Source organism: Acipenser ruthenus, chromosome 4, assembly GCF_902713425.1.
Source record: "Acipenser ruthenus chromosome 4, fAciRut3.2 maternal haplotype, whole genome shotgun sequence".
NCBI classification, from domain to species: Eukaryota; Metazoa; Chordata; class Actinopteri; order Acipenseriformes; family Acipenseridae; genus Acipenser; species Acipenser ruthenus.
Genome location: NC_081192.1, coordinates 43,706,042 through 43,733,492, shown reverse-complemented (window position 1 = coordinate 43,733,492; position 27,451 = coordinate 43,706,042). Strand labels below are relative to the sequence as shown.

At 37.8% G+C, this 27,451-nt stretch overlaps 2 protein-coding genes across 3 annotated transcripts; both read right to left on the bottom strand.

The window, feature by feature from the left end:
- Nucleotides 1-216: 216 nt before the first annotated feature.
- LOC117399656 (Krueppel-like factor 10) lies at nt 217-4,473 on the bottom strand. Its single transcript, XM_033998967.3, has 4 exons — nt 4,249-4,473; nt 2,718-2,954; nt 1,609-2,518; nt 217-1,293 (listed from the first exon to the last, which is right to left on the bottom strand). Exons 1-4 carry the CDS (start codon nt 4,291-4,293, stop codon nt 1,004-1,006), a joined length of 1,482 nt encoding a protein of 493 aa, XP_033854858.2. The 5' UTR covers nt 4,294-4,473; the 3' UTR covers nt 217-1,003.
- Nucleotides 4,474-10,676: 6,203 nt separating this feature from the next.
- On the bottom strand, nt 10,677-27,154 carry LOC117400337 (antizyme inhibitor 1-like). Of its 2 annotated transcripts, XM_059022425.1 has the most exons (12): nt 26,970-27,154; nt 22,680-22,814; nt 19,355-19,549; nt 18,927-19,100; nt 18,142-18,314; nt 17,063-17,197; nt 16,330-16,411; nt 15,907-15,981; nt 13,735-13,891; nt 13,523-13,641; nt 13,196-13,410; nt 10,677-12,841 (listed from the first exon to the last, which is right to left on the bottom strand). In XM_059022425.1, the coding sequence occupies exons 3-12, from the start codon at nt 19,454-19,456 to the stop codon at nt 12,730-12,732; spliced, it is 1,344 nt and encodes a 447-aa protein (XP_058878408.1). In that variant the 5' UTR covers nt 19,457-19,549; nt 22,680-22,814; nt 26,970-27,154; the 3' UTR covers nt 10,677-12,729. The 2 variants fall into 2 exon arrangements, with proteins under 2 accessions (XP_058878408.1, XP_033856052.1); XM_034000161.3 differs by lacking the exons at nt 22,680-22,814; nt 26,970-27,154 and adding an exon at nt 19,666-19,895.
- Nucleotides 27,155-27,451: the final 297 nt, after the last annotated feature.

Below are 27,451 nucleotides of genomic sequence, written 5' to 3'. Positions count from 1 at the left end.
CTGCCAACAAAAAAGTATCCACTAGAAGAAGCAACACCATCAGAACTTAGGCTACCAACACAACACCAAAAAACTTTTTTTTTTTCATTTAAATTATGTACTAAAACATTTAACCTGTCATTGCTAGGTTCTGTATTCTCACAGAATTTCCATTTAAAACAGACCTATTCCCCACAATGATTATGTTAATAAAATAAAAAATAGAAGAAAACAAATCATAATTATTTTCATATAAAATTATTTATTTTTTTATTCATTTTGTAAACAAGAAATATAAAGTTTGAAAAGAGAAACCTCTGCAAAATTGCAAAAAGGGTGCAATTTATTTCACAATTGCATTATCCTAATGAGTGTAGCACCGGATTTATTGCAAGCACTGTTTAGGTAACGTTTAAAGGTATAATGAGAAATATTGCTACTGACACATATTTGTATACACCAAGGTTTAAACAGTTTGATACCTTTTAGAATCAAAATCGACATATGTTACAATTGGATTCTAAGCCACAATACATTCCTAAAATGAAAACACAGCAGCAAAGAAGCAGGGCTGTGCAATATTTCACTGTGAATGAAAAGGCGCTAAGGATGATGACACTGATCCTGCAGCAGCAGATTCCCAATTAAAAACCAAAGGGCATTCCATCACATTTATGGCAAGCAGTTTAAATTAATTTTGGTCATAATTTACAAAAATCAGCATAGGCAGCTATAGTCCTCTTCCCCTTTGCAAACTTTAATTTCTGCCAAAGATTTGTACTATTTCAATAACAAATAAATACCAATAAGAAAACAAAAACTTACAAAGCATTGTAAATGTACAGTTTTATTTTACAGCTTATAGATTTTAGGGATAAAGTGATTTTCAGAGCATTTCTCTTCTCCTTCTGTGTGCAAATATAAGACATTGCCAGTTCAGAGTGCAAATAACTCTACACGTAGTCTTTTTTTTTCTTCTGGTGATGTTTTGTGTTCTGCGCCTGGCGACAGTGAACTGCAGAACCTAAGCGTTAGTCTTTACATCACAGTGTGTTTCTGGCATCTGTGCTGATGTAGGGTACATAATGAAGTCATTGAGTCGGCTCACTTCCACTTGCCAGTTGGGTAGTTTCTTGGCAGACAAGTGGCGACGCGCATGTTTGGTGAGGTGGTCACTCCTCATGAAGCGCCGGTTGCACATTGGGCAGGCAAACCTCTTCTCACCCGTGTGAGTCCGGCGGTGCCGGGACAGTTCATCTGAACGGGCAAACTTCCTGTCGCATCCCTCCCAGCTGCAGCTGAAGGGCTTTTCACCTGAAGAAAAAAAAAAACTATTAATATAACTCTAATACAAGAAAACTATAGTCTGAGATTTCTTAAAGAAATTCAAAATTATGTCTGGAGACATGTGTTTATGTATGGATATATATATATATACACAGCGACTCGATCTATATATTGCTTATGTAGTCATTTCTACTTTTCTGTTCTTGGTGCCTTTTTATGCCTCTTATGAATTTAACTTAAGGCATGGGCATGAACCTACTTATTTGCCTTATGTTCCATATTTCCAGGGTACACTAAGTTCGTTCTCAAATTGGAATAAAGTTACAAAAGAGCTGCTAGTACCTGTGTGTGTTCTCATGTGGGCCTTGAGGTGGGAGCTCTTGAAGTAGGTCTTTCCACAACCAGGATGGCTGCAGATGTGACTGCGGATCCTTGACTGGTCAGTCTGGGGGGTCATCTTCTGCACCGGGATGCTGAACCCTGGGGCAGGAGCGATTGGGGACAGCTTGGTGCCGTTGGGGGTCGTTGTTAGCTGCTTGGGAATCACCGAATGAGGGACAACAAACATGATGGAACCCTTCGGGACCGCAGTTCCCATAAACATCAAGGGCTGGCACATGGCTGCCTGCTGTCTGGCAGGAGTGTTAGCCACGATGGCAGTGACCAAGGGATTGGCTGTAGAGGGGACAGGGAGCATCTGGCAAATGACAGGCATTGGAGAGACTCCAACAGGGTTCACTGAGGACGAGGGTACTATTACAGAGCCCTGCGGCAAGCTCATAGCTGCAGATAGGGGCCCAGCCATTGCAGATGGTGTAATAACTGGAGAAGAACATACAAGCTGCTGCAATGCCGGATTTTGACTGCCGTGTGCTGGCAATGTTCTGATTGGAAGTACTGATGCACAAGGCAGTCTCTTTTTCTCTTTACTGCTGCTCTTTTGGGATGGACCCCAGTACGTATCTGTCTGTTCTACAAGAGTGTTCTCTATCATTACTGGAAGGGAACTGCGGCTGCAGGGAAAGGCGTCTGCAGTGTGACGAATAACACTTGTTGCCTGAGCCTTCTGTTGTTTAACCGGCACAGCTGATGTCTCCACTGAATGCCTTTCACCCTGGGATGAATTCACATTGACTGCAATGGGCTTTCCTAATTCAGGCATTCTAGATGGGACTGTCTGTGGCGCTGGTGTTGTCTGCACACACTGCTGAGACATCTCAAAGTTTGGAGGACTGTAGGGTGGTGTCATGCACTGAAAGCAAATAAAACAAATTATTAGTTCATCTTTTTTTTTTTTAAATCAACTGTAAGAACTTTTTACAAAACCAACCCCCATGTTATATCCCTGATTGATCCCTGCATTTCAATGCTCAGAACAATTCAATACAATACAGGTATACTCCTCCTAATAAAAACCAGTATTAAAAAAATCATCCATTGCAGGTACTTACAAATGGCGAAGCATGAAAATCATCTGGGCCAGGCATCAGAGTGTCCTCCATCTCCTCTGACATGTCAGAAGAGGGTGTGAGGGGCCTGAGCTCCGAGTACCTCTTAGGGCCTGGTTTCCACCTGCAGCTCATGGACATGAGGGCCTCGACTGCCTCAATGTCCCCCTTCTCTGTGATGCTGCTCCAGGAGCACTCACTGTTGTGCCTAGTCCTAGTGACACACTCCATTGCTTCTTCCTGTGTGGTCAGGGAAAGTCAGGTAATGATTATTGTGCATTCATTTTCAGACCACCCTCTCCCACTCAAACTGTCGAGCTGTTCTAAGGTGGGACCACAACATAAAGTTAGAAGTGGTGAGGCATTCTTGAGTTAAAGGCTTTAAGGGTGGGATTGGAGGGAAAGCTTAAATCCAGGATTAACTTTTGCAGCTGAGTCCAAAAAGGAAGCTGACAGTGCCAAGTGCCATCTTTGAGAAAGCCACTCCCTTTTATTTTTCTCCCTCTTTAAAGCAATTCCAAATTCAGTGGAACTAGAGCTTACACAGTGCATCAAAGTTTAGTTGACTCAAATGGGTGTGTTAAAAAAAAATTAACAGTTTTTAATTAAAGACAAAAAATAAAGTACCCCTTGAAACGACAACATGTAGTACTTATTGCACATGCACATTCAAATGGAAATGGAAAGTATAGTCACTGTTGTATAGCAATGTTCATTAAAAATATGTAGAATTCTTATTAAAATACGCTACCGTAAAAAAAAAAAAACTGAGCTGAGAGGGCCAGTGTATTTGGATCACATCATTCCTGGAATGCGTATGCCTCAAACAGGCGGATTCACTTCTAGACTCTGAACTGCACGCACTCGCTGACCCTCCTGTTCCAATCCCCGCGCTCAGCTCGTGTGATTGGTGCTCGAGGTCACGTCGCCCTCTCCAACTGGCCACACCAATAGTGGGTGGGCATGTGAGCAATGCGTGATCAGCCGCTGTTCTTCAGCACTGAGGAAACGTGAACTATGGCAACTGTCTGCAGCCTTGTAACCTTTCACCTACTTCTCCAAAAAAACACTGCTTGTATCCAAACGCGAATATAGAGACTCAATAAAATTATATTTTTAAATGTACAAATAAGCCTACATGTTTACAGGCGTCTGTAAATTGATTCTCTTTTCGATAACAACATTAAATAAACAATTCTTACTATAAAGATAATAATAATATAAAGATCAAATCAAAAATGTTTGTCCAAATTCAGTATTTAATTGTACCGAACAATGCTACCAGCCTTATGTTAATTCGGTTCACACGTTCATTCTTTTAGTGGAAATATAAATAATATTACCTTACCCTTCTGTCAAATTTACACAATGTATATTTTTTATAAGTACACTTTCTTAGTATAAAATAAAAACACTTCACATGTTGTTAACACTGTGTCAATGGTCTATTGACATGGAAAAACTAGGCATTTTCATACATTTGAAACGGGATACTGTTATTTTGAATACAGTTGAATCATAAAGCATTACTTACTGGATCAACTGACTGCTGGAACGGCGAAGCTGTGAAATTAAGCATCTTCGGTCTTTTTTATGATCAGATGTCGCATGAATGTATAGTTTTCCAAGCTACAATGTAACCGCGAAGTTATCAGCACCAGTTTACGCCGGAAACTAAATGAAACTGGTAAATGTTGCATTTTCTCGTCCCAACTCCATTCAGACTACGTTTTACCCGGCGAGGGCAGGGATCACGCTTTAGCCAATCATATGTAAAGGTGTGTAATACTCTGACCAATCGGATGGGAAGGGACGCGTGATCAGGAGCTGATCGGCTGCGTGAAAATCTTCTAAACTGAGCGTGGTACACAAACAGCACACTGCGTGTGTGCTCGATGCCTTTGTGGGAAAGTCCTACGCATGTATCACTGACACGTATTGCTTTTAGTGAGTCATCTTATCAGAGGCTTAACAAGTTAAAGGTATAGACTGTAAGTAACAAACACTGATTTCAAAAACGTAATGTCATGCTCACATGATGTTGTTTATCAAAAATCCAGATAGATAGGCAACGCAATATTTAGTACATAACTATTTATTTTTGTGGGTGTAAACGCATCATGAACGCGTAGTCCCACCCACAGCCAATGAACAGTAAATAATTATTTTAAATAAGAAACCCCGACAACCACGCGTCACAGTCACAGAATGAGTATTTCCAAACCTCGTTTCTTTTTGATGACAAAAATGAAAATAACGTCCTCATTCTCGAACAGTTATTCTCTGTGCTTAAAATGAGACGTATGTTTCATACACATATCCTCCCTGTACTGCTAATAATAGTACTTCTTTAAACCTTTTGAACGGTGGAATGCATTATAAAAATATTTCCTTTACACAGGAAAGTTGTTTATTAAATCTATTTCTTGTAAAATATACCGTTGAAAACAACTGCTTGAAAACTGAAATTGAGAGTAATTGTTGGAGAATGTTGACAGATGTTAGCATATGGAAGTTGTCCTTAATAACTGTTTCACAAATCCAAACATGTTTTAATATATCCAGTCCCTATTATTAGATAAACTGGTGTGAAGGTGTGGAGGTAACCAGTATATACATACGATGTACACCAGGAACACCAACCACTAGTACTTTTCAAGTGGAGGCTGAAAGCAAAGACCTACTCAAGTGCTTCAGAGGCAGTAGATGGATTAGTTAAATGACAGCTGTCTAGACAGGCACTCTGACTGACTGCCCAGAATAACTGAAATAGTATTAGTTTATTTAGCAGACACCTTTATCCAAAGCGACTTACAGAAATTAGGGTGTGTGAACTATGCATCAGCTGCAGAGTCACTTACAACTACGCCTCACCCAAAAGATGGAGCACAAGGAGGTTAAGTGACTTGCTCAGGGTCACACAATGAGTCAGTGGCTGAGGTGGGATTTGAACCGGGGAACCTCCTAGTTACAAGCCCGTTTTGTTAACCACTGGACCACACAGCCTCCTTAAATGGCTGTAGTTTGTCCGATTGAGCAGCCTAGAGTGCAGCAGTTCTGTGTATCCAGTTGTGATGAAACGGGCATTCCTTTGCACGAGGTAATTATCATTTTAATTTCAGAATCGGGGGGTGACTAGAGAAGTAATTTCATGAAGGTATTTTTATTTGATTCACAATGTGACTATGGTTGATGCAGTATTTTGCCACTAGAAATACACCTGCTTTTGTGTAAATGGGCCGTCTCGTACATGAGCTATTGATTTGAATGCAAATGGTACCCCTGAGCCCTGAAATGTATTGTGTCATATATAAAAGATACATCTAATGACAACTGATCTGATAGACCTTCATAGTGGACTGCTAGCTGGCACTCGTGGTGACCCCTGTCAGTAACTTGTGCTAAAGAATGTCTTTACCAGGTTTCTTCACATCAGGATAAGCAGTTCTCGATATACTGGAAAATGCAAGGTGACTCTTACAGGTCCACTCTAGCTTTAAATCCAGACCTTTTGAATTGTACTTTACTTTTGTTTTAAAAAAACGTTTAGGGTCCTACCACTCAGTGTCAAATTACAATATTAATAGATAATGTTCCTTTGAAATATTACTATACCTTTTTCTTGTATTGACATGTAAGTAATATAGGCAAAAATGCAAAGGACCGTTCTGCAATGAATCAAAGCCATTCTGGGTTTGATATTTGCAGGTATGGTTGTTTATTAATTTGCTCTTTATGTGTTTTATGGTTAATTAATATTATTTAACGTGAAGGCTGTTATTTGTGACAAATGCTGCACTAAGATGAATCTATGCACCATATACATTTGTATTGTATGAAAGCCTCTGGAATACATGTGCTTGTGTTAACGTATTTTGATTGGAACTTCACTGTGAAAGTAAAATCTGTATTGTGCAGCACAGAGAAAGTAATATAAAAGTGCTGCAGCATTGTTTTCAGTTCTGTTTTATTTCTAGGAATTCATTCTTGATGTTTGCACTTAGATCCAGATCAGGTTTAGTGGTGCATTTACAATCTAGTTTGACCTTGAACAGCACTTTATTGTTAGAGTGATAGCAGATGCACCAGAGTTCATGATAGCGAACATGACAGAAAGACACACAAGCTGGGCATGGTCAGCCTGACCTGAACAGACTCCTTCAGAACTTAAAATAATTGGTCATACATACTGAGAGAATTTCTTTTCAAGTTGACAAACTTTTTGGCCAGTGTCTTTTTTGTATCAGACCAGTAATACTATCCACAACGGGATATTGCAAAGAAATGAACCATTTTCCAGACTTCATTACCACGTTAACATGGATGAAACCTACTTACCACCACACTATATATCTACTTCCTGTGCAACAGGCATTAGGATTTTCTTTAGCCTCAGTCTGGGCCGATAAGCTTAGGTTTATGATTGAAGTTATACGTTATGCTTATATTCTCAATATAACAATGCTAATTTCATGCACACTTGCATCTATGAACTTCAAAAAATATACAAAACAGTTCATAGTAATTGTAATAGTCATAGCAGCAGGCACTGCCTGTTAAACAATTGAACTTTGTATTGAGCTTTCACTGGGGTCAAGCACAGAATCAGGTGAGGGCCTAATGGATTATGTTTCATGTGGTGCTCTCCCTGCCTAAACAAAGAAAACAGAAGGACAGCGAGTGAATGACTCATGGTTAGGTTAAAAATAGAATATAAAAAAGGGTTCTTGTAATTTGACCTTGACTTGGCTGTGATCCTATTGTTTGCTTATTTAATTTTGTAGGACCTACCCAGTCCAAACTAGGTTGTCAGTTATAGAACACACACATTAATAACTGAAGGTAAAAATAAAATAAAAAATAAGACACCGAAAGACAAATAGACCCACAATTCACCAGATCGAAACCCTGAGTGTTACTCTAGAATGCCACATAAATTGATTTTGGATAAAGTAGAATAAAAACAGCAAAATAATTATAAAACATACAAAAAATGTACAGTGGTATAAAATGACTAAAGCTCAGCAAAGTGCAGTAAAGTTTGGTCAAATCATTGTAAGTTCATGGTAAAGCACTGAACGGCAAACATAAAGCACAGAGAAGTATGGTTTTGCATGCTCCTTACCTTTTTATCATGTAATACAGGCTAGTTCAGTCAAAGTATATTTATGTTAGCTAGTGCCTGCTCCATCTATTGAGCACTTACTTTAGATCAAGTTTATGCTTGTTTGGCTGGTAACACAGGGTAGGTGTTCACTATTTGGTGCTGATAACACAGATCTAGCCTTTGTAACATACATCTATGGCTGGCAATGAGAACTGAAGAGCAGCCAAAGAACCTTAGCACAGACTATAAAAAAGTAAGAAAAAACAATATCTGAGTAATTTAATTTTGAACCACTTAGAAACTCATCTTTGTGTTAATAACAGTTCTATTGTATATCTGTATCACTGATTCTTTGAAAAATCTGAAATCTGAAATTACATACAAATAAAAATAAAAATGGGTTTGATGTAATATTGGAATAGTTTGAAAGTTATTCAATATGGTAAGATAAATTTATACTAGTATAAGATTAACATTAAAGAGTAAGGAGAGAAATATAGTGTTACATGTCCACATAACTTTAATGTCTGTTTCAAAGCTGTTTTCAAAATGGCTGCTCTAGTGCACTGGGGTTTGAGATCTGTCCTCTATGAACAATATGTGTATGGTGGACATCTGCATTGAGTCACTACTTAAGAGAGTTCTATGTGAAATATGAGTTGCTGTCCTGGATACAGAAGCACCTGCCAATAAATGCCTACTATTATCTGTCAAGCCTCAAACTCTTGCAAAAGGGAGGTGCTGCCTGTATAAACTGCAGATTGGATAAATTGGCTTAATGTTCTTATCAGTCATGTGAGGGGATTCCTATTTATACAAGAGTTTGTGCTGCGTGTTGCAGGTGTTACCTTAAAGAGGAGGTAGTAACTGTGTTTACACCAATTCACTTCTACAATTATTAAACCTGGTAATGACATGTAATACAATGTAATATAGAGTTGTTACAGGTATGACATACTTAGAATAGTAAAACATGGTAATAGAGAGCATGGTAGGGAATGCTACAGCAGATTGATAAGGCCCAATATAAAGGTCAGGGTGCGATTTGATGGGGGGTGATTTCCCTGGCTCTGCTTTTTTTTCCCTGGGACTGCACTTTCAGTTGTCATTCCAAGGGGGGATAAATGTACGTCCCTCAGCCCGTCCGCCCATAAAAGATCTAGAATTTACAATGGCTTTCTTCTGAACATTTTAAACATCTGATATTTAAAATTATAAATGTATGCTACCTCACTTTTGTGCAAACTTCAAAAAGACTTCAAAAAGCTTGGTCTAAGCATTTCAGGTTGTAAGGTCAGCAGCATATTGTATTAACATGATAAAAAAAAGGAATGCAGTTTGGTTTCACTGGAGCCGGATCACCAAGCTTGGCTTCCACTCAGCCGTTATTGTCATCCAACAGTAGTGCTGTATGCGCCGTAGCAAGACAAATTAACTAATGAAAATCAACTATGTCATTCAGCTGCTGTACTTCAAACTCTTATTTTTTATCATCGGAAGTGCATACTAAAGAAAAAAGAAATGAAGAGGTTAGTTATCAATGAGTTTATGTGCAACGCAAGTACTTGTCATGAGTGTGTTTTAACATTATTTTAGTTGCAGTAAGCATAGGTAGTTTTTGCTTTCTTTTTATACCTCATTTATCCTGAATGATGGCAGATTTGGCAAATGTGTGATCCCTAAATATTTTTTAGCAGTTGATTCAGTATAAATAAATAACTTAGTCATTCTCTTAACTGTTTAAATTGTGTTCTACAGTTGTATAAAGGCTTGCCATGATGTTTTGTTATTTGTCTATTTAATCCCCCCCCCTGGAAATTTGACAAATCGTACCCTGATGAAGGGGCAAAACCTCCTTGTTCTCAGGGAGTTCTGGTGCAAATCATTCTATTTTTAATTCTCCTGTTGCAAAAGAAGATCTTAAAATAAAGTTCTGGGCTATTTGATAGTCTCACAAGCCACTGAAATCAAACCTGGCTCTTCTGAATTGCGTTCCTTGTTGGTACTGGTAGTACTGAAACTTACTCTGAAATGAGTGCTACTGTTTCATGGGTGTTGACTCATACTCCCCCCTTTCTATTGGTGCATTCAGTGACCCATCAGACCAATGCTGTCCCATGCAACACAGAAATGCTTGTGAAATGAATGCGCTCAGACCCTCAATGATTACTGTGTTTAAGATTGCTGGTGAGGAGTTTGGCTCTATATCAATTAAAATGTATTACTTCTGCATTACTTCTAGTCCTGTGTTTTAGTGCTTATTTTGCCAAATCAACTTATTGTCACCATTTGTGCGTTGTCCCTTCAAGTTATCATGGTATTAAAAGTGTGGGATGCATATTTGCTGCTGGATTTTATAGCTGCCATCTGCAATACATTAATACAAGATAACAATAAAGGATACAAACTGAAGGGCCAGAAGAGAAGCCCTTTAATAATACTAGTAAGTACAATTCCATGCCATTAAACAATGATGCATCGATTAATGCTGCTGTTTTTTGGCTGTTGAATTTATGACAAATTTTAGTAAGCATGACAGTTACCCCTACAGCAGCCACTTCAAGAGCCATATACAAAAATGACTAATGCATGCATTTGACACATCAAGTGACAAAGTGACTGGCACCAGCTACCACTGTGGTTATAGACCAAGGATATGAAGCAGCATTTCCCGTTATGTCCCAGAAGCTTCTTCAGAGATTTTACCCCCAAAATAATTCAGGGAAAAATGTATTTTATTTGAATCCGGTGTCCTCAGCACACCAAAGACAGCTGAAACTTTTGCCTGTTTATGTTTTTTGTAACATGCTGAGTAACAGTTTAAGAGAAGAATAAATCAATAAAACAAGTCTGTATTCAGTCAAAGAAGTGTATTAAATTAATTCATTTCATTACCTTGACAAGTACACATGTTTACAGTTAAAGTGGGCTATGGTCCATTAGTGCTTGTAGAAAATATAGGTTCAAATCTGTGATCTACAACACACTTTTCTTAATTCTCTTCCAGAAAAAAAAAGTTACCAATTAATCTTCAACTCAAGGGTTAAATTAATAATGCTAGTACTCCAACAGTAAACACAGTACTGGAATTCTGCCCATAGTACTGGAATTCTGTACATTTTACAAATTCTTACATTACATTTCAACTTATTAAATCATTTCCAAACATTTGGACACACATCCAAGTATAGGGTAACTGATTTTCCATGATTGCGGAATTAGACATTGGGAACAGAATTAAGCATTCTGGGAATGGAATTTTGCAGTGTTGTCTTTCTCCTCGTAACTCCAGAGTTCTGGGTTGTTTTTTTGCCCTTCACCCAGCCAAATTGAGTTAATTCATCATGTGACTTCACTCACGTCTCTGCTAAAACTTAACATGGCAGTTGCACCAAAGAAGAAAAAAATGCAAGGTTTCAGCAAGAGACAGAGTGCTTTACTTACAGCAACAAGAGTAATTGAAAATCTTAATAAATTATAATAAACAATTGTAGTCATATTTATTAAATTTACTTATTTGAACATATATCAACATTATATTTATGTTCAAATGCCCTGCTTAAAGAAATTGATAAAAAGGGTGGGGGGAAAAATAAACCAAAAAAACAAACACAGAATTGTTCATTTTGAAAAAAAGGAATTTGCTATTCCCCAGAATAGAAAATCTGTAGCCCTATAAGTAATATTAATAGATTTCCCCCACAAATCTATGTGCAGCAACTCTCTGCTGAATTACTGACCAGACACTACATTTGTACCCTGGGTGGGAAGAACAGTGCATTACACCACTCACACATTTTGCATTACCATTCCTAGTGGGGTGCTATAAAATAAGCACACACAGATGATAAAAATCAAACCATGCAATGAAAGGTTGCACATGCTTTTCTCCTTGCCTCGTGTTCCCTTTTAAAAGACTTGCTACAAAGAGCCTGCTGTTTCTGTACAACAGCAGGATGCTGCAAGCTGACTGGGGGGTGGGAGGGGGCAACAGAGTGCGACATCAAACCAGATCTCATGTTGGCAGTGGGGGGTTTATGTCAATGTTAAAAGCTCTGTGCTCTCTGGACATCTAAAAAAAAATGCACCTAATACAATTGGTAGGGTGCTTAAAAAAAGTGCAGTGGGAAAAGTAGCATTCAAAAGCTCTACCAGGGTCAGAGGAATCATGGTACAAATGTAATTGTATATTAGGCATGAGATTAAATCGCACCAAGTCAATTTCAATTTAAAAAAAAAAACACACACAATACACTTTTGTAACACTGCAAATTGACACTCTGCAATATTGTATAGGTATACAATTTAACAGTTAGAGCTTTACCAGCCCAAGACTGTACAACCCTAACACTTCTGAACTGATTATGACAATAGCAAAAAGCTACACACGAGGTTTATTGCAATTATACAAAAGATAGGTCAGACCACAAAGTAATGATGAGATTTCACAATTGCTACACTACAGATTAAAAGCACAATTTTACATATGCTACACATACTTAATATTTTAATGAAGTCACACCTGTTTTTCTACAGAAACTGTTACATCTTGGGCAGACGACAAAAAAAAAAAAGTTTTGAACACGTATGTAAACATTGAGCAGAGAACCCAGTGTTCAGATTCCATCTCTACCAAGTCATCCATTTTGTTGCATATTGTACGTGGGAGAGGGGGTCGTGGGGTTATTTGATACATTAACTTGCAAATTCAAATTTGACACATTTTTTTGACAATGCAATTAAACATTAAAACCAACTCTGTCTGGTCCCAGTTAGCCCTGCTACTCAAGTCTTCTGTTTCTTCACAGCTCTACTCAAGATTGTTTCACAGTCTCCTTCCACCTTGGAATGTTGACTGGACAAGCTACAGGATCAAACTCGAAGGCTTAAATAATTGAATTGTCAAAGTTAAGCAGGAGCGGAAATCCGGTCTTCTTGACTTGCGTGAAAGCAAGACGGCACGAAGAAGAAGTTCTTCATTGTGGTGTCCAAAATTATTCCAGCATCCTGCATCTCGTACCTAAGGATAAAAAGAAATAACCCAACATTGTATTTGCAGTTACGCTTATTTATCTCCCCCCCCCCCAAAAAAGTTCTTGTACTTCCTCTGTACAAATTCAGTGCAGCTCTTAATACCCTCATTGACTGAAAGCACAATGACACACATAGCAAAGACCTACCAATTTTGAAAAACTACTTTTGAAGGTAGCGGATATAGCCTCCATTAACTAATGCAATCATAATCCACACCACTAATGCCAACATAAGCTTTTCGCAACTGACCATTTCTTACTATAATCTTGAATAGTTAAGACATACGGTTTTGTTCAATGCATTCATTATTGGTCAACAAGTTTTGCTGTAAATCCCTTACCAATCATATGCCGAAATCAGATAGTAAACTGGAGGCTTCTGAAAATCGTTGAAAGCAGACTGCTCTCCCAAGGTGTTTGCTCCCATGTTGTCAAAAATCACCCAATCTCCAACATTCAGCTCAGGCAGCAGACAGTGCTCGACAACCTGATCAAGAGCATCGGAAGACGGGCCCCACAAACTGCTCGCAAACAACGCTTCTTCCTTGCTGTACTTCTGTAGAGATTAAAAACAGTGTTTACTTCTCATACAACTATAGCTTTTTGTACACCCTGCAGTTCAAACCATCAACATGTTTGCACAGATACAAGATGAACATGAAGCCAACCTTATGAACTGAGGGAACAGCAATTGTGTTGTCAGTCAGCTTGCTAGCAAAAGACCCGTAAATGCCATCGTTCATGTAATACATATAAGCTGGTTCGTCATTTGGAGATGGTTCAAGTTCTGAAAGAACAAATATTTAATGTATTAATTTTTAAAACAGTACAAAATAGTGTAATAAAGTAAAACAATTGAAAATGGGTATTTTTAGTTTACCCTTATTCTGATCCCTAGCAACCACCTTCTTGGCAATTATGTTCACTGCAAGTGTAAATGAAGCCGCCACATAGTAACTTCCAGGTTCAGCAATAACAGAGACACCAGATTCTGGTGGGAAATAGATATCCAGTAATGGACTGATGGCACTGTAAATCTGTGGGGAGAGAAAAAAAAAAAAAACAAACACAAAATAAAAACCACACACTTACAAAACAGCTAAGAAATGCTACACACACACATTATATATATATATATATATATATATATATATATATATATATATATACACACACTACCGGTCAAAAGTTTTAGAACACCCCAATTTTTCCAGTTTTTATTGAAATTTAAGCAGTTCAAGTACAGTGAATAACCTGAAATGGTACAAAGGTAAGCGGTAAACTGCCAGAGGTTAAAAAAAAAAAAAAAAAAAAAGTTTAGGTTACCAAAAACTGAAAAATAATGTACATTTCAGAGTTATACAAAAAGGCCTTTTTCAGGGAACAAGTAATGGGTTAACAACTTACAGCTGTTCTGCAGCAATGGAAGTAAATTAAGCCTTGAAAGTTGATGCTAACAATTCCTACAGGTGTCCTAACTTTTGTTGATTACTTACAAACCCTCTGTCTGTATAAAAGCAGTGTTGGAATAGACTGTGTTACCACACCCTCTTAAGCATTATTTGGACAGCATTGTACTGCAAGAAGTAGTATATTGCTCTCATAATGGCGAGAAAAAGGCAATTAACAAATGAAGACAGACAGACCATTATAACCCTTAAAAGTGTAGGTCTTTCCTTTAGAAAAATTGCAAAGAAAGCCAAGGTGTCAGTGAGTACAGTTTCCTACACCATCAAAAGGCACTTGGAAACTGGAGGAAACTGACAGGAAGAGGTCTGGCAGACCCAAAGCCACAACAGAATCAGAAGACAAGTTTCTGAGAGTCAACAGCTTGCGTGATAGGCGGCTCACAGGACAACAGCTTCAAGCACAGCTTAACACTGGTCGAAGTAAGCAAGTCTCAGTTTCAACTGTGAAGAGAAGACTTCGAGCTGCAGGTTTGACAGGTCGAGTGGCAGTAAGAAAGCCATTGCTAAGATGGCAAAATAAGAAAAAGAGGCTTGCCTGGGCCATGAAGCACCGCCAGTGGACTACTGAAGACTGGAAGGTCTTATGGACCGATGAATCAAAATTTGAAATCTTCGGTTCATCACGCAGGGTTTTTGTACGCCGTCGGGTAGGCGAAAGGATGGGTCCTCGGTGTGTGATGCCAACTGTCAAACATGGAGGAGGAAGCATGATGGTCTGGGGCTCTTTTGCTGGATCCAGAGTCGGCGACTTGCACAGAGTGAGTGGCACCCTGAACCAAAACTGCTACCACAGCATTTTGCAGCGCCATGCAATACCCACTGGTATACGCCTAGTTGGTCAGGGGTTCATCCTACAGCAAGATAATGACCCAAAACATACCTCCAGGCTATGTCAGAACTACCTTAGAAGAAAAGAACAAGACGGTAGGCTTCAAATCATGGAATGGCCAGCACAGTCTCCAGACTTAAACCCCATCGAGCTGGTTTGGGATGAACTGGACAGAAGGGTGAAAGCAAAACAACCTACAAGTGCAACACATTTGTGGGAACTTCTGCAACAGTGTTGGGAAGAACTTTCCGAACAATATTTGATTTCCATTGTAGAAAGAATGCCACGAGTGTGTTCGGCTGTTATATCTGCAAAAGGTGGCTAGTTTGAGGAGTCAAAAATTGAGATTAAATTTTGTTAAACAAAACGATTCCATGATTTCTTTTTCATCTCCAATTGTTTATTTGTTCTATGCTTTGCTTTAATTTCAGAGTACATTGAGACATTAAACTGCATAAATTTCAATAAAAACTGGAAAAATGGAGGTGTTCTAAAACTTTTGACCGGTAGTGTATATGCATTAGAGGATGAATTGATAGACAATGGAGGGCCTCCTGCAATGGAAAATAAAGGTCCCAGGGTATCCGTGTTACCAGCAGTCAAGAAAATTGAGGGACAAATTGTAAACTTAATTTAGATTTTTGACTGTTTAATTGTGAGCTTTTGGCTAAAAGGCTGCAGATTACATTTTACAACCGAATCATACAGCAACATGAATGGTCCGTTTGATTAAAAATTAGTTACGTTTACACACCTCTTCCAGCTGAAACTCTGCTCCAGAGAATCCACCACCAATATCCAAAATGCTCATGTTAAAACCAAACTCTGCCTGAAATCAAAACATTGATCCAAAGCTTTAGTATCTTATTCACAACTTTAACATCCGACAAATCATTTGAGGGAAAAAACAAAACAAAACAAAAAAAAAAATACAACTGGCAACATCAATCTGTAGCGTTGCAAAACAGCATCATTTGGAAACAGTGCCCCCTTGTGGGAAAGATGTCAATCCATTTACAGCCATGTCCACTGCAAATGTAATATTTACTGTTTCTAACCACAAAGTGTTATTTCTGACTTCGTAGTATCATTTACAGCCTCTCCCTTTATATTAAATAGTATTTGCATTTATCACAATCTATTGGTTAGTTTTACTAAACATGGGCAATCAACTTACCCCCATATCAAACACACAGCGAGCATCAGAGACCGCATGTGTGTAAGCCTGCAGATCCTTGCAGGAGCTTGAAATATGAAACCTGAAGGAACAAAAAAGGACAGTTAATTCAGTGACAGATTTAAAATAAATAAATAAATAAATAAAAACAAACAAACAAACAAAAATGAAAGTTGCAGGCCCAAACAACCTGTTGTAGTTTGTAAATAGCAAGTACCTGTTGTGAAAATGCACATTGGGTCAATATAAAAAGGGAATGGAAAAAATGGTGCGCATTTTGAATTGTGAAGTCTCAGTTGCATAAAATCAGAATAGTCCCAACAGAAAATTGACCTCCGGTAATACTGAACTGTTCACAAAAATATATACCTGGTGTCTGCAAAAATAGGGAATTAAAATGATACCAAAATCCCCAATTTAATACCAGCTGTAAAAGCTGGCACAGCTGAATATCCTTTCTAAATCATTTGTATTTATAGTTATTTTTTAAACAATCTTCCAAGGTGGCACAACATTTCTCAGTTCTTTGGGAAGCTTGTTTTACATGCACAACAATTATCACAACTATGTTAAATTATACAATTATGGTAGAATGTACAGTAATACTAAAAAGGGAATGTATGACCAACATTTCAGCAAAAAGCTTATCAATGTCTTTGATTAATCATCTGAATTTTTTTTTTTTTTTTTTTTTTAAGTATTCCTTCTATATTAAAACAAATGCAGTACTCACTTGACACCCACTACTTCAACTCCCAACTCCTTTGCACATTCCAAAAGTTGACGACAATTCTTCAGTGTAGAACCAAAATCCATACTCATCTCCTCCCCTTCGCTGCTGGCCTCAGTTGCGATGTGCAGCAAGAGCCTAAGAGAAGGACAAGATGATTGGGGCACAGTTGGTTTACATCAAAGCCTGGAGACTGTCAGAAGTAGAAGGTCGATTAGGTCACAGCCCTCCTGCTCCAGTGCTGAGGAGTCTCGAGAACCTAAAGAGCAAATGTCCTGTACAGGAGAGAAAACTAGCAATCAGGGCCTAGCTATCAAGACATCAGATTGTGGCTGCAGCAAGCCGAGTTGGCTCGGTGCTGGAATATAAATTTAAAATGTTACCTTATACAAGGCCGTCTTCACAATTCTTCAAAGAAAAGCATTACAAACCGAGTAACGTACAGTTTCTTTTAAAATTCACAACGCAACAATACTATTGTCAACTGCACATCAAGAGCAACACCAAAAAAGAATAAGATTGTAACTTCAAAGCAGGATTTGGGTTCAATTCCCTTTATTCAATTCCAATCCCATTGCCGTTAATAAATTCCAGCTCCTTCAAAATGAATAATTTGAGGAATTGGAATAGATTAAAAAGGGAATTGACCCCAACCCTGTTCACATTACACTGCTAACAAGGCAGCAAATCAGTTTTATTAAAATGTGTAATACCAAACACAAGACACCTAAACAAAAAATAGTGACAAAAGAACACAAAACGGATATTTCAACATAAAATATTTAAATGCTTTGTCAATCAAGCTGGCATACAAGTTTATATGTAAACTGAAAACAAGTTTGAGAAAAAACAAACAAAAAAAAAATCTGACTACAACTAGAAGCTAGATTTCATGTTATACAGGACATAATTAAATGAAAACAAAGCAAACCAAAACACACTTAAAATTTACCTATAGTAACTATTGTAAAAAGTAAAGAATGACATTGTTGGTGTCAGTGATGAAAATGTGGGGACATGATGAAAAGTATTCAGCAGTTAGGGGGCTGTAGTAAAAGATGTTCAGTGGCAGCGCTACTCACTTGGCACTAGGATGGTTGCGAGCAATCTTCATCAGTTCCGTTTCATTGTCGCAGACCAGGATGTCAATGCCATTTTTGGCAGCATACTTGATCTGTGAAAGTTGCTTACACATGCTGGTGTACATGATGTTTTCAGGGGCAACACCGTAGCTCTGCACCAAAGCAATCTCATTCTGAGAATAGGAAGAAAAGAAACAAAAACCACAATAAAAACAAATGCCTTTCTTCCACTGGACTCAAATCTCAGTGTGTAAACATGGCATTGGACTGCGTAAATTAAGCTAGTCTTACTGGATTTTTGTTTTTTACATTCGCATAGCTTTTTAAAAATCAATTTTTGCAGTTTCACCTTTAAATTTTCTGTATTCTGGCTTTCATAGATACACCATCTTTACTGGCTGCAGGACTGCGCACAGGTGATGGAAATCAACAAGCTGACCTAACCAGCCACTGTTCACACACATTCAGCATCAAAAGCCAATTTTAGAGTCAGACTGTTTTGTTTAGAACACATGGTAAGCAAATGTACTATTTACTGTGACTATTTTACAGCATTCAAAATAAATAAAAAAAGATCCATATTGCATAGAATTGTATGCTAGAATAATCTATTACAAATCTTTACAAGTTAATGTCCTCTTTAAATCAAAACAGGACATACATTATTAGGCACTTTGGACTGTGGCAAAATTCAGTTGAATGTAGGATACATACACTACTTCCCCAGTAAAGCTAGAAATACCCAACCCCGCCCCACACACACACACACACACACACACACTTACCTTGCTGGCACAAGCAAAGCCAATCCCCAGAGCTGCGAGAATCTCAATAAGAGCAGTGCTGGTATTACACTTCACAGTGTAGAAGGGTTTTATTTGGGCCATCACGTTTTGCCACTGGACATGCTTCTTTACTATGTTCCCAAGGTCTGCCACAAAAAAGGCATTCTTTTCAGCCTGGAGTTTAAAAAAGTGGGAAAACAGATTAGAAAAGTACTGCAAGGTACTGCATGCATTTATTTTACATTTCTTTACATTCTTCTATGAGATATGGCTGGGACCACTCAATTGCTTTGGAGGTCATCAAAACAGGCAAACACGCCATTAAAAAATCTTGTCATTTAAATACGTAGAACATTTGTTTAAAAAAGGTGGATGGTCAACAATAGTGGATGGACAACCACTCCATTATCACATCAAAATCCACTTACCAGAGCCTGCTCATAAATATGATTATCAATGACATCACTAAGAGTTGTTCCTTCTTCCAAAAGGTCAATAGTGTAGTTTGGTTCATCAACAAATCCTTTCATCTCAGCCGTATTCCGCAAAGCCGACAATCATAAACCAAGTTGCCAAATAGGGTTCGCCGAGCCTTATGTTGGGGCCCTTAAATATGCAACAAACTGCAGAGGGGAAAAAAGAAAGAAAACAGTTTAGTCTTGCAAACAAATTGATCTACACCCTGAATAGAAAAGGTAAAGATTTCGCTTTTTTTTTTTTTTAAATATATAAAAATTACAGTTTGTTTTCCTCAAATTCTTTCATTCCCGTCTAATTCTCTCCTTGGTGACGGCTCCACGTTTTACTTCAACACGCAGATGCATTCCCTGTATCAATGTCTGCTTCTTTCTTCAAAGACTACCTTACAGCAAGTGGTCCCTGGTTGCCTGAAGTGAGCAATGTTAGTCTGTCAACTTATAATTTATATTCCATATGCTACAACCTAGTCAGGAAGAGCCCAAGGAAGTTAAAACAAAAAAACATATATTTAAACTCACAATGTTATCAAGTGCGACATGAAGTCAGAATGTCTGTACAGCCACAGTGAAAACAATGGCCCTACCAGCTAACCCATTGTGGCCTGTTTATTTTACTGCCAATTACTTGCATCAACCATTAATCCCTGTGGCGGTGACCTGGGACAGAATTAGCTAAATACAATACTTGGAGAAGATGTGAAGTTTTGATAACGTTACATATTAAATGCCACGCTTGGGCACTTCAGTGTTTGTTTAGTCAAAATGCACAATTAATGCTTTGTTAAACATTTACAGGTACTGTATGAACACAATTCTGCTCTCCATGTCAATGGCTATTGTCTAGGGCTGTATTAGAAGGTTTGTTCGCTAGCCAGGAATTCGAAGATTATTTTAAACCTTCGAAGGTTTGTCAGACGCCATTCACGCACTGTGTTTTTTTTTTTCTGTTAACAGAAATCGTTTGATAATGTGTTAATACTATAAAATCACACTAAATGTCACTCGCACGCAAAATTCAATTTTTATTTGTATAATGCATATTACTTAAACAAAAGTTGTTTTGTTAAAATCCAACCAAATCTTTATACGTAGCAACTCTATGTGCTGCTGCCGTGTATGGAGCAGGGTGTAGTATCCAAAGCACGGTTGTAGTTGTTTAGTAAAATATGTACTGAATACCTGGTGTACAAGACAGTGTAAGAGAAGTGCTATGGTAGAATGTTTGAAACATACAAAATACGCCAACACTAAATTTTAATTTAGAAAAAACTAAGCAACGTCTGTCCCCCCTCCCTCCAGCCCATGTTAACCAGATGCAAATTTCTTCATTCACCATCTCGACAACAAAGCAACAGTGTAAGCGGTATTGAAAGAAATGTCTTGAAACCCCTCTGCTGTTTGGGATTTTTTTTGTAAATGCCCAGACGACCAAAGAAAAAAATAATAATTGAATGCAAACCGTGGAAGCGACTGTTGATGCATCATGGAGGCACATCCAATCTCTGGGGTCACTACAATCATAAGTACATATTAATATTTTTAGTAGTAGTAAAATGCTGTGACTAATAACCTGCTTGGAACAGTGACCTTTAAGTTTGTTTTGCCTAAGTTAAATTAAACACGATTACTGTTCTACTCAATGTATTTTTAAATGACATATGAATGTTTTATTCCATTTATATGGCTTACCTGCAAAATAGGATTTACAATCAAATAAACAAGTAGCTATGGTGACGTCACCAGTAAATTCTGCAAATTAGTACCACCGAAGGTTCGAATCCTTCGGTAATGTGTTCTGAATCTTCGTAGGTCAAAATGTACCCTTCATTGCAGCCCTACTATCGTCCGTCTCTGCAACCGTTCCCTTGCAACTCTGTAGCACAGGGGCTCAGCCATTTAACATGCCGTCTCGACAGGCCTCAACCGGCACAAGCTTCACAACTGAAGCTATGGGACCAATCCGCTAGGTCTCCATAGCACATTTTGTTGTTGAACTAGATAATGCATCTTTCGGCTTCAGACATGCAGCAGACTATACCCACTCATGGGAATTAACCTATTAAAACTACCAAACCTTATCCAATTACTGGTTAATGTAATGAGTTAAAATGTCACTTATTTTAAAAACCAATGTAGGCAACTCAAATGTAAAAAGCAAGCATACAGGCTTAGTTTATGCATTTAAAAATGCAAGTCACTCCAAAAATAAATCTTTTTCTAAAGCTACTAAATGACATTAAGACTGGAAGAATTACAGTACAATATTGTCAAAAGCAAAACTCCTGCATCCAGCAACTCCATGCATAATTTTAGTAGAGTATTCAAACCCCCCCCCAACCCCGACACACACAACACATTTCTAAGCTAGGTGGTGGTTTTGTATTGAAAGGACAAAGTTAAGAGTACATGCAAGCCTCCAAAAACACACCTCGCCATGGGCAGACTGGCAGGATGGCATGGCATGGGCACAGCAGTTCTGCCAGTGCATGAAGTCCGTACTGCAGATACATGCGTATGTGTCACTTTTAAAAGGCATTGGTTTTGTTAACTATATAGCCCTCCTTACATCATTGAAAAATGACGATGCATTATAGGACACCTACAACATTTTATATCAGCCCTGATTGGTTTAGGTTTTGAAATCCGAGTAAAGGGAAGGAACTGCGTTTTCATCTTTGTGTCCTACGTACTAGGGCCGACACTGGCAGAAAGCTTAATGTCTACTTTTCATGTATTGCACAAAACAAGTATGGCTAGATATGCAGCTTGAATAAGGGTAGCACCTAAAAACGCAGTGCCACAGAGCTGCGCCAAAACAGCCATTTAAACACTGCCACTCATTTTGCGAGGCAGTGTTTAAGATCAATATAGAAGATACTACAAGCTAAAAGAAACAGTCCACAGGACAGGTCTTCAATTGTTATACTCTACTTAAATGTGTATTTCTGACTGTAGCAGGGCTGGGGCCATGCACATACAGAGGGAGATTCTGCGATTGTGTACTGTAAATAAAAGTGTAGGGATTGTATAAACGGGATTGGTTTTAATGAGGAACCTGACACTAGCCATGTGCTCTCAGTTCTACGTTCACAAGGCAATCTTAAAACAGCTTAAAAGGTTTTTTTTTTTTTTTTTTTTTTTTTTTAGTTTAATAAAACAAATGTGTTCAGAAAATGTTACACCACTAAATACTGAATTTGGTCTACAACTAGTATGTTATGCCTCCCTTTCACCTTCATATGTTATTATGAAACAGAGATCAAAATGGACTTGCATGGAAAAGTCAGGAGATGGAGCTCTCCCACTATCAGCTGGGCTCCCAAGGCGGCTCAGCGTTGAAGTCGAACTGTTCTCTGTAGAGTGCTGCTCCTAGGCCCTCTGGATACCTGTTGTACACTTGGAGTCTGCCCTGCAGAAACATCAACCAACAAGAGGAATTTATTACAGTGTTCAAACAGGCCAACTACAAAGGGTAATAGAAATTATAGCCTTACTTCCAGCTGACACATTACTCGCAGAACAAAAAATAAGCGATGGGTTCCAAATTCTTATATCCATCTCATACACAAGGGTTGCACCCAACAGATGTGCAAGTGTGTCCTGCTTAGTAATACGAAAGCTCACAGCTCCACACCATCCGGACAGAGAACTCATGGGTCACTTGACAGGATCAAGTTAACATCTCAGCGAAGCCCATATTGACTGATCCAATTCATATTATACTATCACAACAGGGTTAACTCAGTGATAACAGCACTTGCGTAATAAATGCATGTCCAATGGAAAGACAGTTGAATTTGCCAATTAAAGTCTAATCCAGTGGTTCCCAAACTGTGGGTTAATCAGAAAATTACCCTAAATATTTAATCTGAGAAAACAAATGGACAAAAAGATTACTAGACAAATTATAAAAATTACAACAATGTAGACCCCCACCCGCATGTAAAATGGTCTGGCCCAGAAAGCTATCACATGCTCCTACCGAAGGTCACCTCCCCAGTAGTTAAGCTGGTAGTGTGTATTTAAAAAAACAATGTTAAAATTGATATGTTTTTAAAAACGAGGGGAGTACTAGTGATCCAAGTACAAGCCCAATGCCTCCAAATTTAAAAGGCATTTACTTATCCGGAATTCGACAAGGCACGTGTTTTAAGAAAAAAAAAGCCCTGAAAAGCATTTGTATCTTTCATCTCTGCACATTGCAAAATCAAAAAAAGGATGAAATAGGGCTGGACATCATTGAACAAATGCTAGGTGAGGAAGCCGCACCAAGTCAAGACAGATCAAATGTGTGCCACTGTCAAATACTACTGTACAAAGTAAATACTACTGTACACACAGGCGTATTGAAGACGGGCGGGAAGTGTTCCATCTATAGCCGATTTTCCGTCTATTTTGGGAACATTTGGTTACTATGGCAACGGGGTCAAACAAATACCAACTTCATGAGTGTTCGAGTTATAGTCTGTACATTGACCTACCTGGCGAGTAAGTGGCATATATGATACTACAATTTACTAATAATCTGAAGGTACTTGTAGTTTTAAAACTTCATAATTATTTCTATGTAGAATTAGAAACGTAAAGAAATACAGAAACTTGAGTTTAGTCATTTAAGGTTTGCCGTTAAACATTTCTCCCATGTATTTGATTTAAAAGGCAGCAAAAATATGGAAACTGCATGTTCCTTTTCAATAGTGCGTCAACATAATTTTAGGTTTACAAAATTTGAAAATGTCGCTGAATTTGTCACTCAAGGTTGTTATTACGATTACAGAACAATGATACATTTTTAAAGATTGTTTCTATGGCGACTCGAGTTTCAATGTTTGAATGCCGTTTGACTGACTTAGCGCAAATACTTCCAAGGCTAGCTCAAAGATATTCTATTTAATAGAATATAAATAAATAGAATATCTTTGGTTAGCTGTACCTGACAATGCAGTGAAAACGAGCAGCCATATTTAGCTGGAAACCAGGTATTCTCGGCACAGTAAAGCGTTTAGTTTTGGTCTGAAGGCAGCAGGAGCATAGCCGTTTTTTTCTCTTTTTTGTATTTGCTTGACAGACACCCTAATGAGTATGTAGTATGCAGACGAGGTCCCAGAAATTATCTGGCTACCCAGGTGGGTCATGAGTTGGGAAAGTTTGGGAACCCCTGGTCTAATTGATAGCACAATTTAATAAACAAAAAGGTGAAAACCTTCATTGTAGAGGGAATTAATAGCAACTCTGGTTTTCAGGGGGTACTACACAGAAAGAGAAAAAAAAGTTGAATGTTTAACCCTTTGAAGTGTTCTCAACAAAAAAAAAAAAAAAGAAAAAAAAAAAGAAAAAAGGCTTCCTTGGTTTAGTTTAGACACTTTGTTTCTACTTGTCAAGCTAAATTAGTGATGCCAAAAGACATGGACAATTTCATTTAACAAAAAAAGAAAAGCAGAAAGTAAAGCAATCATATAATCTTCTACAACAAAAGAGCAGTCTGATTAAACAGCGTTTTTGTATTTGATCAGATTTATTCGTTTCTGTACAAAGCTGACTGACATGGACAAGTCTGGAGATACAGCTCCCCCACAGTATAGATTAGTCCCTTTCTTACAAACTTTAGACAACATCTAAAGCCTGCCATTGTGACATCACTCCACAAACGCATGATTCACTTAACACATGCTATTATATTTTTATAATATATAGTTATTTTGCTTTAACTTTTGGATCAACCAGCCGTTAAGGGATAATTTAAGTGCGTCTAGATCGTTACAGAAGCTGCTTTAAAAAGTAAGAACATCTTAAGTAGAAAAAGAAAAAAAAAAAATTACAAAGAAATGCTCAGTCGCATTACTTTCTCCATCCTAGTAGGTAACATACCAATAGTAATGTTCTTATAATAAAATGTGGGAAATTTTGCACTATTTGAATGAATTGTAACATCATAACAAGAACGTTTCAAACACAAGCCAGACCTGCTTTATCATAAAACACCTGCGATAACAAAAACATGCACTTGCCTTTAATTACCATTGTGCAATCCTTCCTCTAGAACTAATGTTATATTGTTACAGCACAGTTCACTTAATGTTTTTGTAACGTTTTATATTTGGTTATTGAATGTAATAAATTGGAGACAAAGGACAGCTCAATACAAGCTTGAATGCCTATCATACATACCATCCAACTTAATTTGAAAATATCGTTGTTATGCTAGTTATGTCTTTGCAATTGGTACGTAGCTGCTTATGAATCCAGTACTAATTTATGATACACCTGCAGTGTAACAACGCCGTGACATAGCATCCATTGTCCCAAGACCTACAACACAGCAAGTAAACTGGCCACGACTAGTCTAAACCGGAAAAATGTAGTCACACTTTACCAAAGCGTGCCGCTCAAAATCAATATACACTGAACCACAAAAAAACTGTTGTTGTAAATAAAGTACAGTTTAAAAATTTGTACAGCAAAATACTCATTTTAACTGAATAATAAATCACCGTTTCCTTTGTTGGACGCTCGTTAAACGTGTTCAACAGTGGCTTTAGTTTGTGACAGACTACAGAAAGTTTAGTTGACAGCTCAGGGACGTGAAAGGAAAAACTAAAGGCTGGGCATATACATTCGCGCCTATGTAGTTATTTAAATAACTATTTAGATTATATAATTATAAACCATGATTACATAAACTATATAAAAAAAAAACACACACACACCAGAATATTGTGTTAACTAAAAACATTTCTGTTAAGTTATTTCTTTATAATTCGCTTACAGAACCAGGAAAATTACATACGTGATATGAAAACCAGACAGCCATTAAACGCAATTATTCAACAGTGTAAAGTAAGAACAACATGCATTTGGTTTCTTTCAAACAGTTTCCATTTCAAGGGCTCCACATTATAGAAATTTATACTCGTATAACTTAGTCACGAAACACGGATTTCCAAGTAAGGATTGTGATTTTATCGATTTTCACGAGATAAGACGTTTAAATGTATTCGCATCAATGTAGTATACAAACTTAAAAACTATGTCGGTTTTTATGCAAGCAGCAGGACCCGGATTGACATTCACACAACACGACACGACAGAGACGAGCTCTAATGAAGAAACAATGAATAATTTTCCTACTTTATAAACTGGGGAATGATAAAACGCTATATCCCGTGTACATTTATTTTTTATTTTTAAAATTTGCATAGCTGCATAACCTCAAATAGGAACGCACACAACAGTGTCAGAATTAGCATTAGCTGTTCAAATGATAAAACCCGGTTGCAACCGGCTGCTTTGCGGGCTAGCAAGGGGAGGGATCAATGTGGTTTAAAGGGTAGTTTTAAATGTGGTTGTCCTTGTCCGTTTAGATTCGATTCAGATATCAAAACAATTTCTAGAATACTATTTTTCCCCTTAAAAAACCTAAACATAATCGTCTAGAAAACAACAATCAGATACCGCTTCTGTACTGCCCACCTACATTGTGCATTGCGATCGCCATGTTGTAACATGTTTTCTCTCACCACTTCCCTCTGCATTTAAAACATACATTGTAAATTATGTTACTTACGTGAAATAACGGCGCTAAGGTTTTGGTCAACCGTCTTCTCTTTTTTGGCGGAATTTTTAAAGAGTAAAAGGGGTACCAACAGTAGAAATAAAAAAGGCTATTTTTGCCATAAGCTTGGAGGTGACGAACGAGTAAATGGAGTCGTGCAGATATTCTTGTATTAGGGACCGGAGGAGAGAAAGCAGCTGGGCGGTATTTATACAAGTAGTACTTGTGTTCAAGAAAGGGGCGGAGTTATCTGCAATACACATTGACGTAAATTATGTATCTTTAGCTTCAAAAGTTGCATATGCGGCATAATGAACGTACAGGTTACAGACTGACGTATCGGCTTTTTGATGATTAAACTTTGCTACATTTAATGGGTCAGTTGTTTCGTATTATTAATATTTTTTTATTATTTATTATTTAGCAGACGCACTTATCCAGGGCGACTTACAATTGTTACAAGATTGTAAATAAAGTGATATATTTACTGTGGT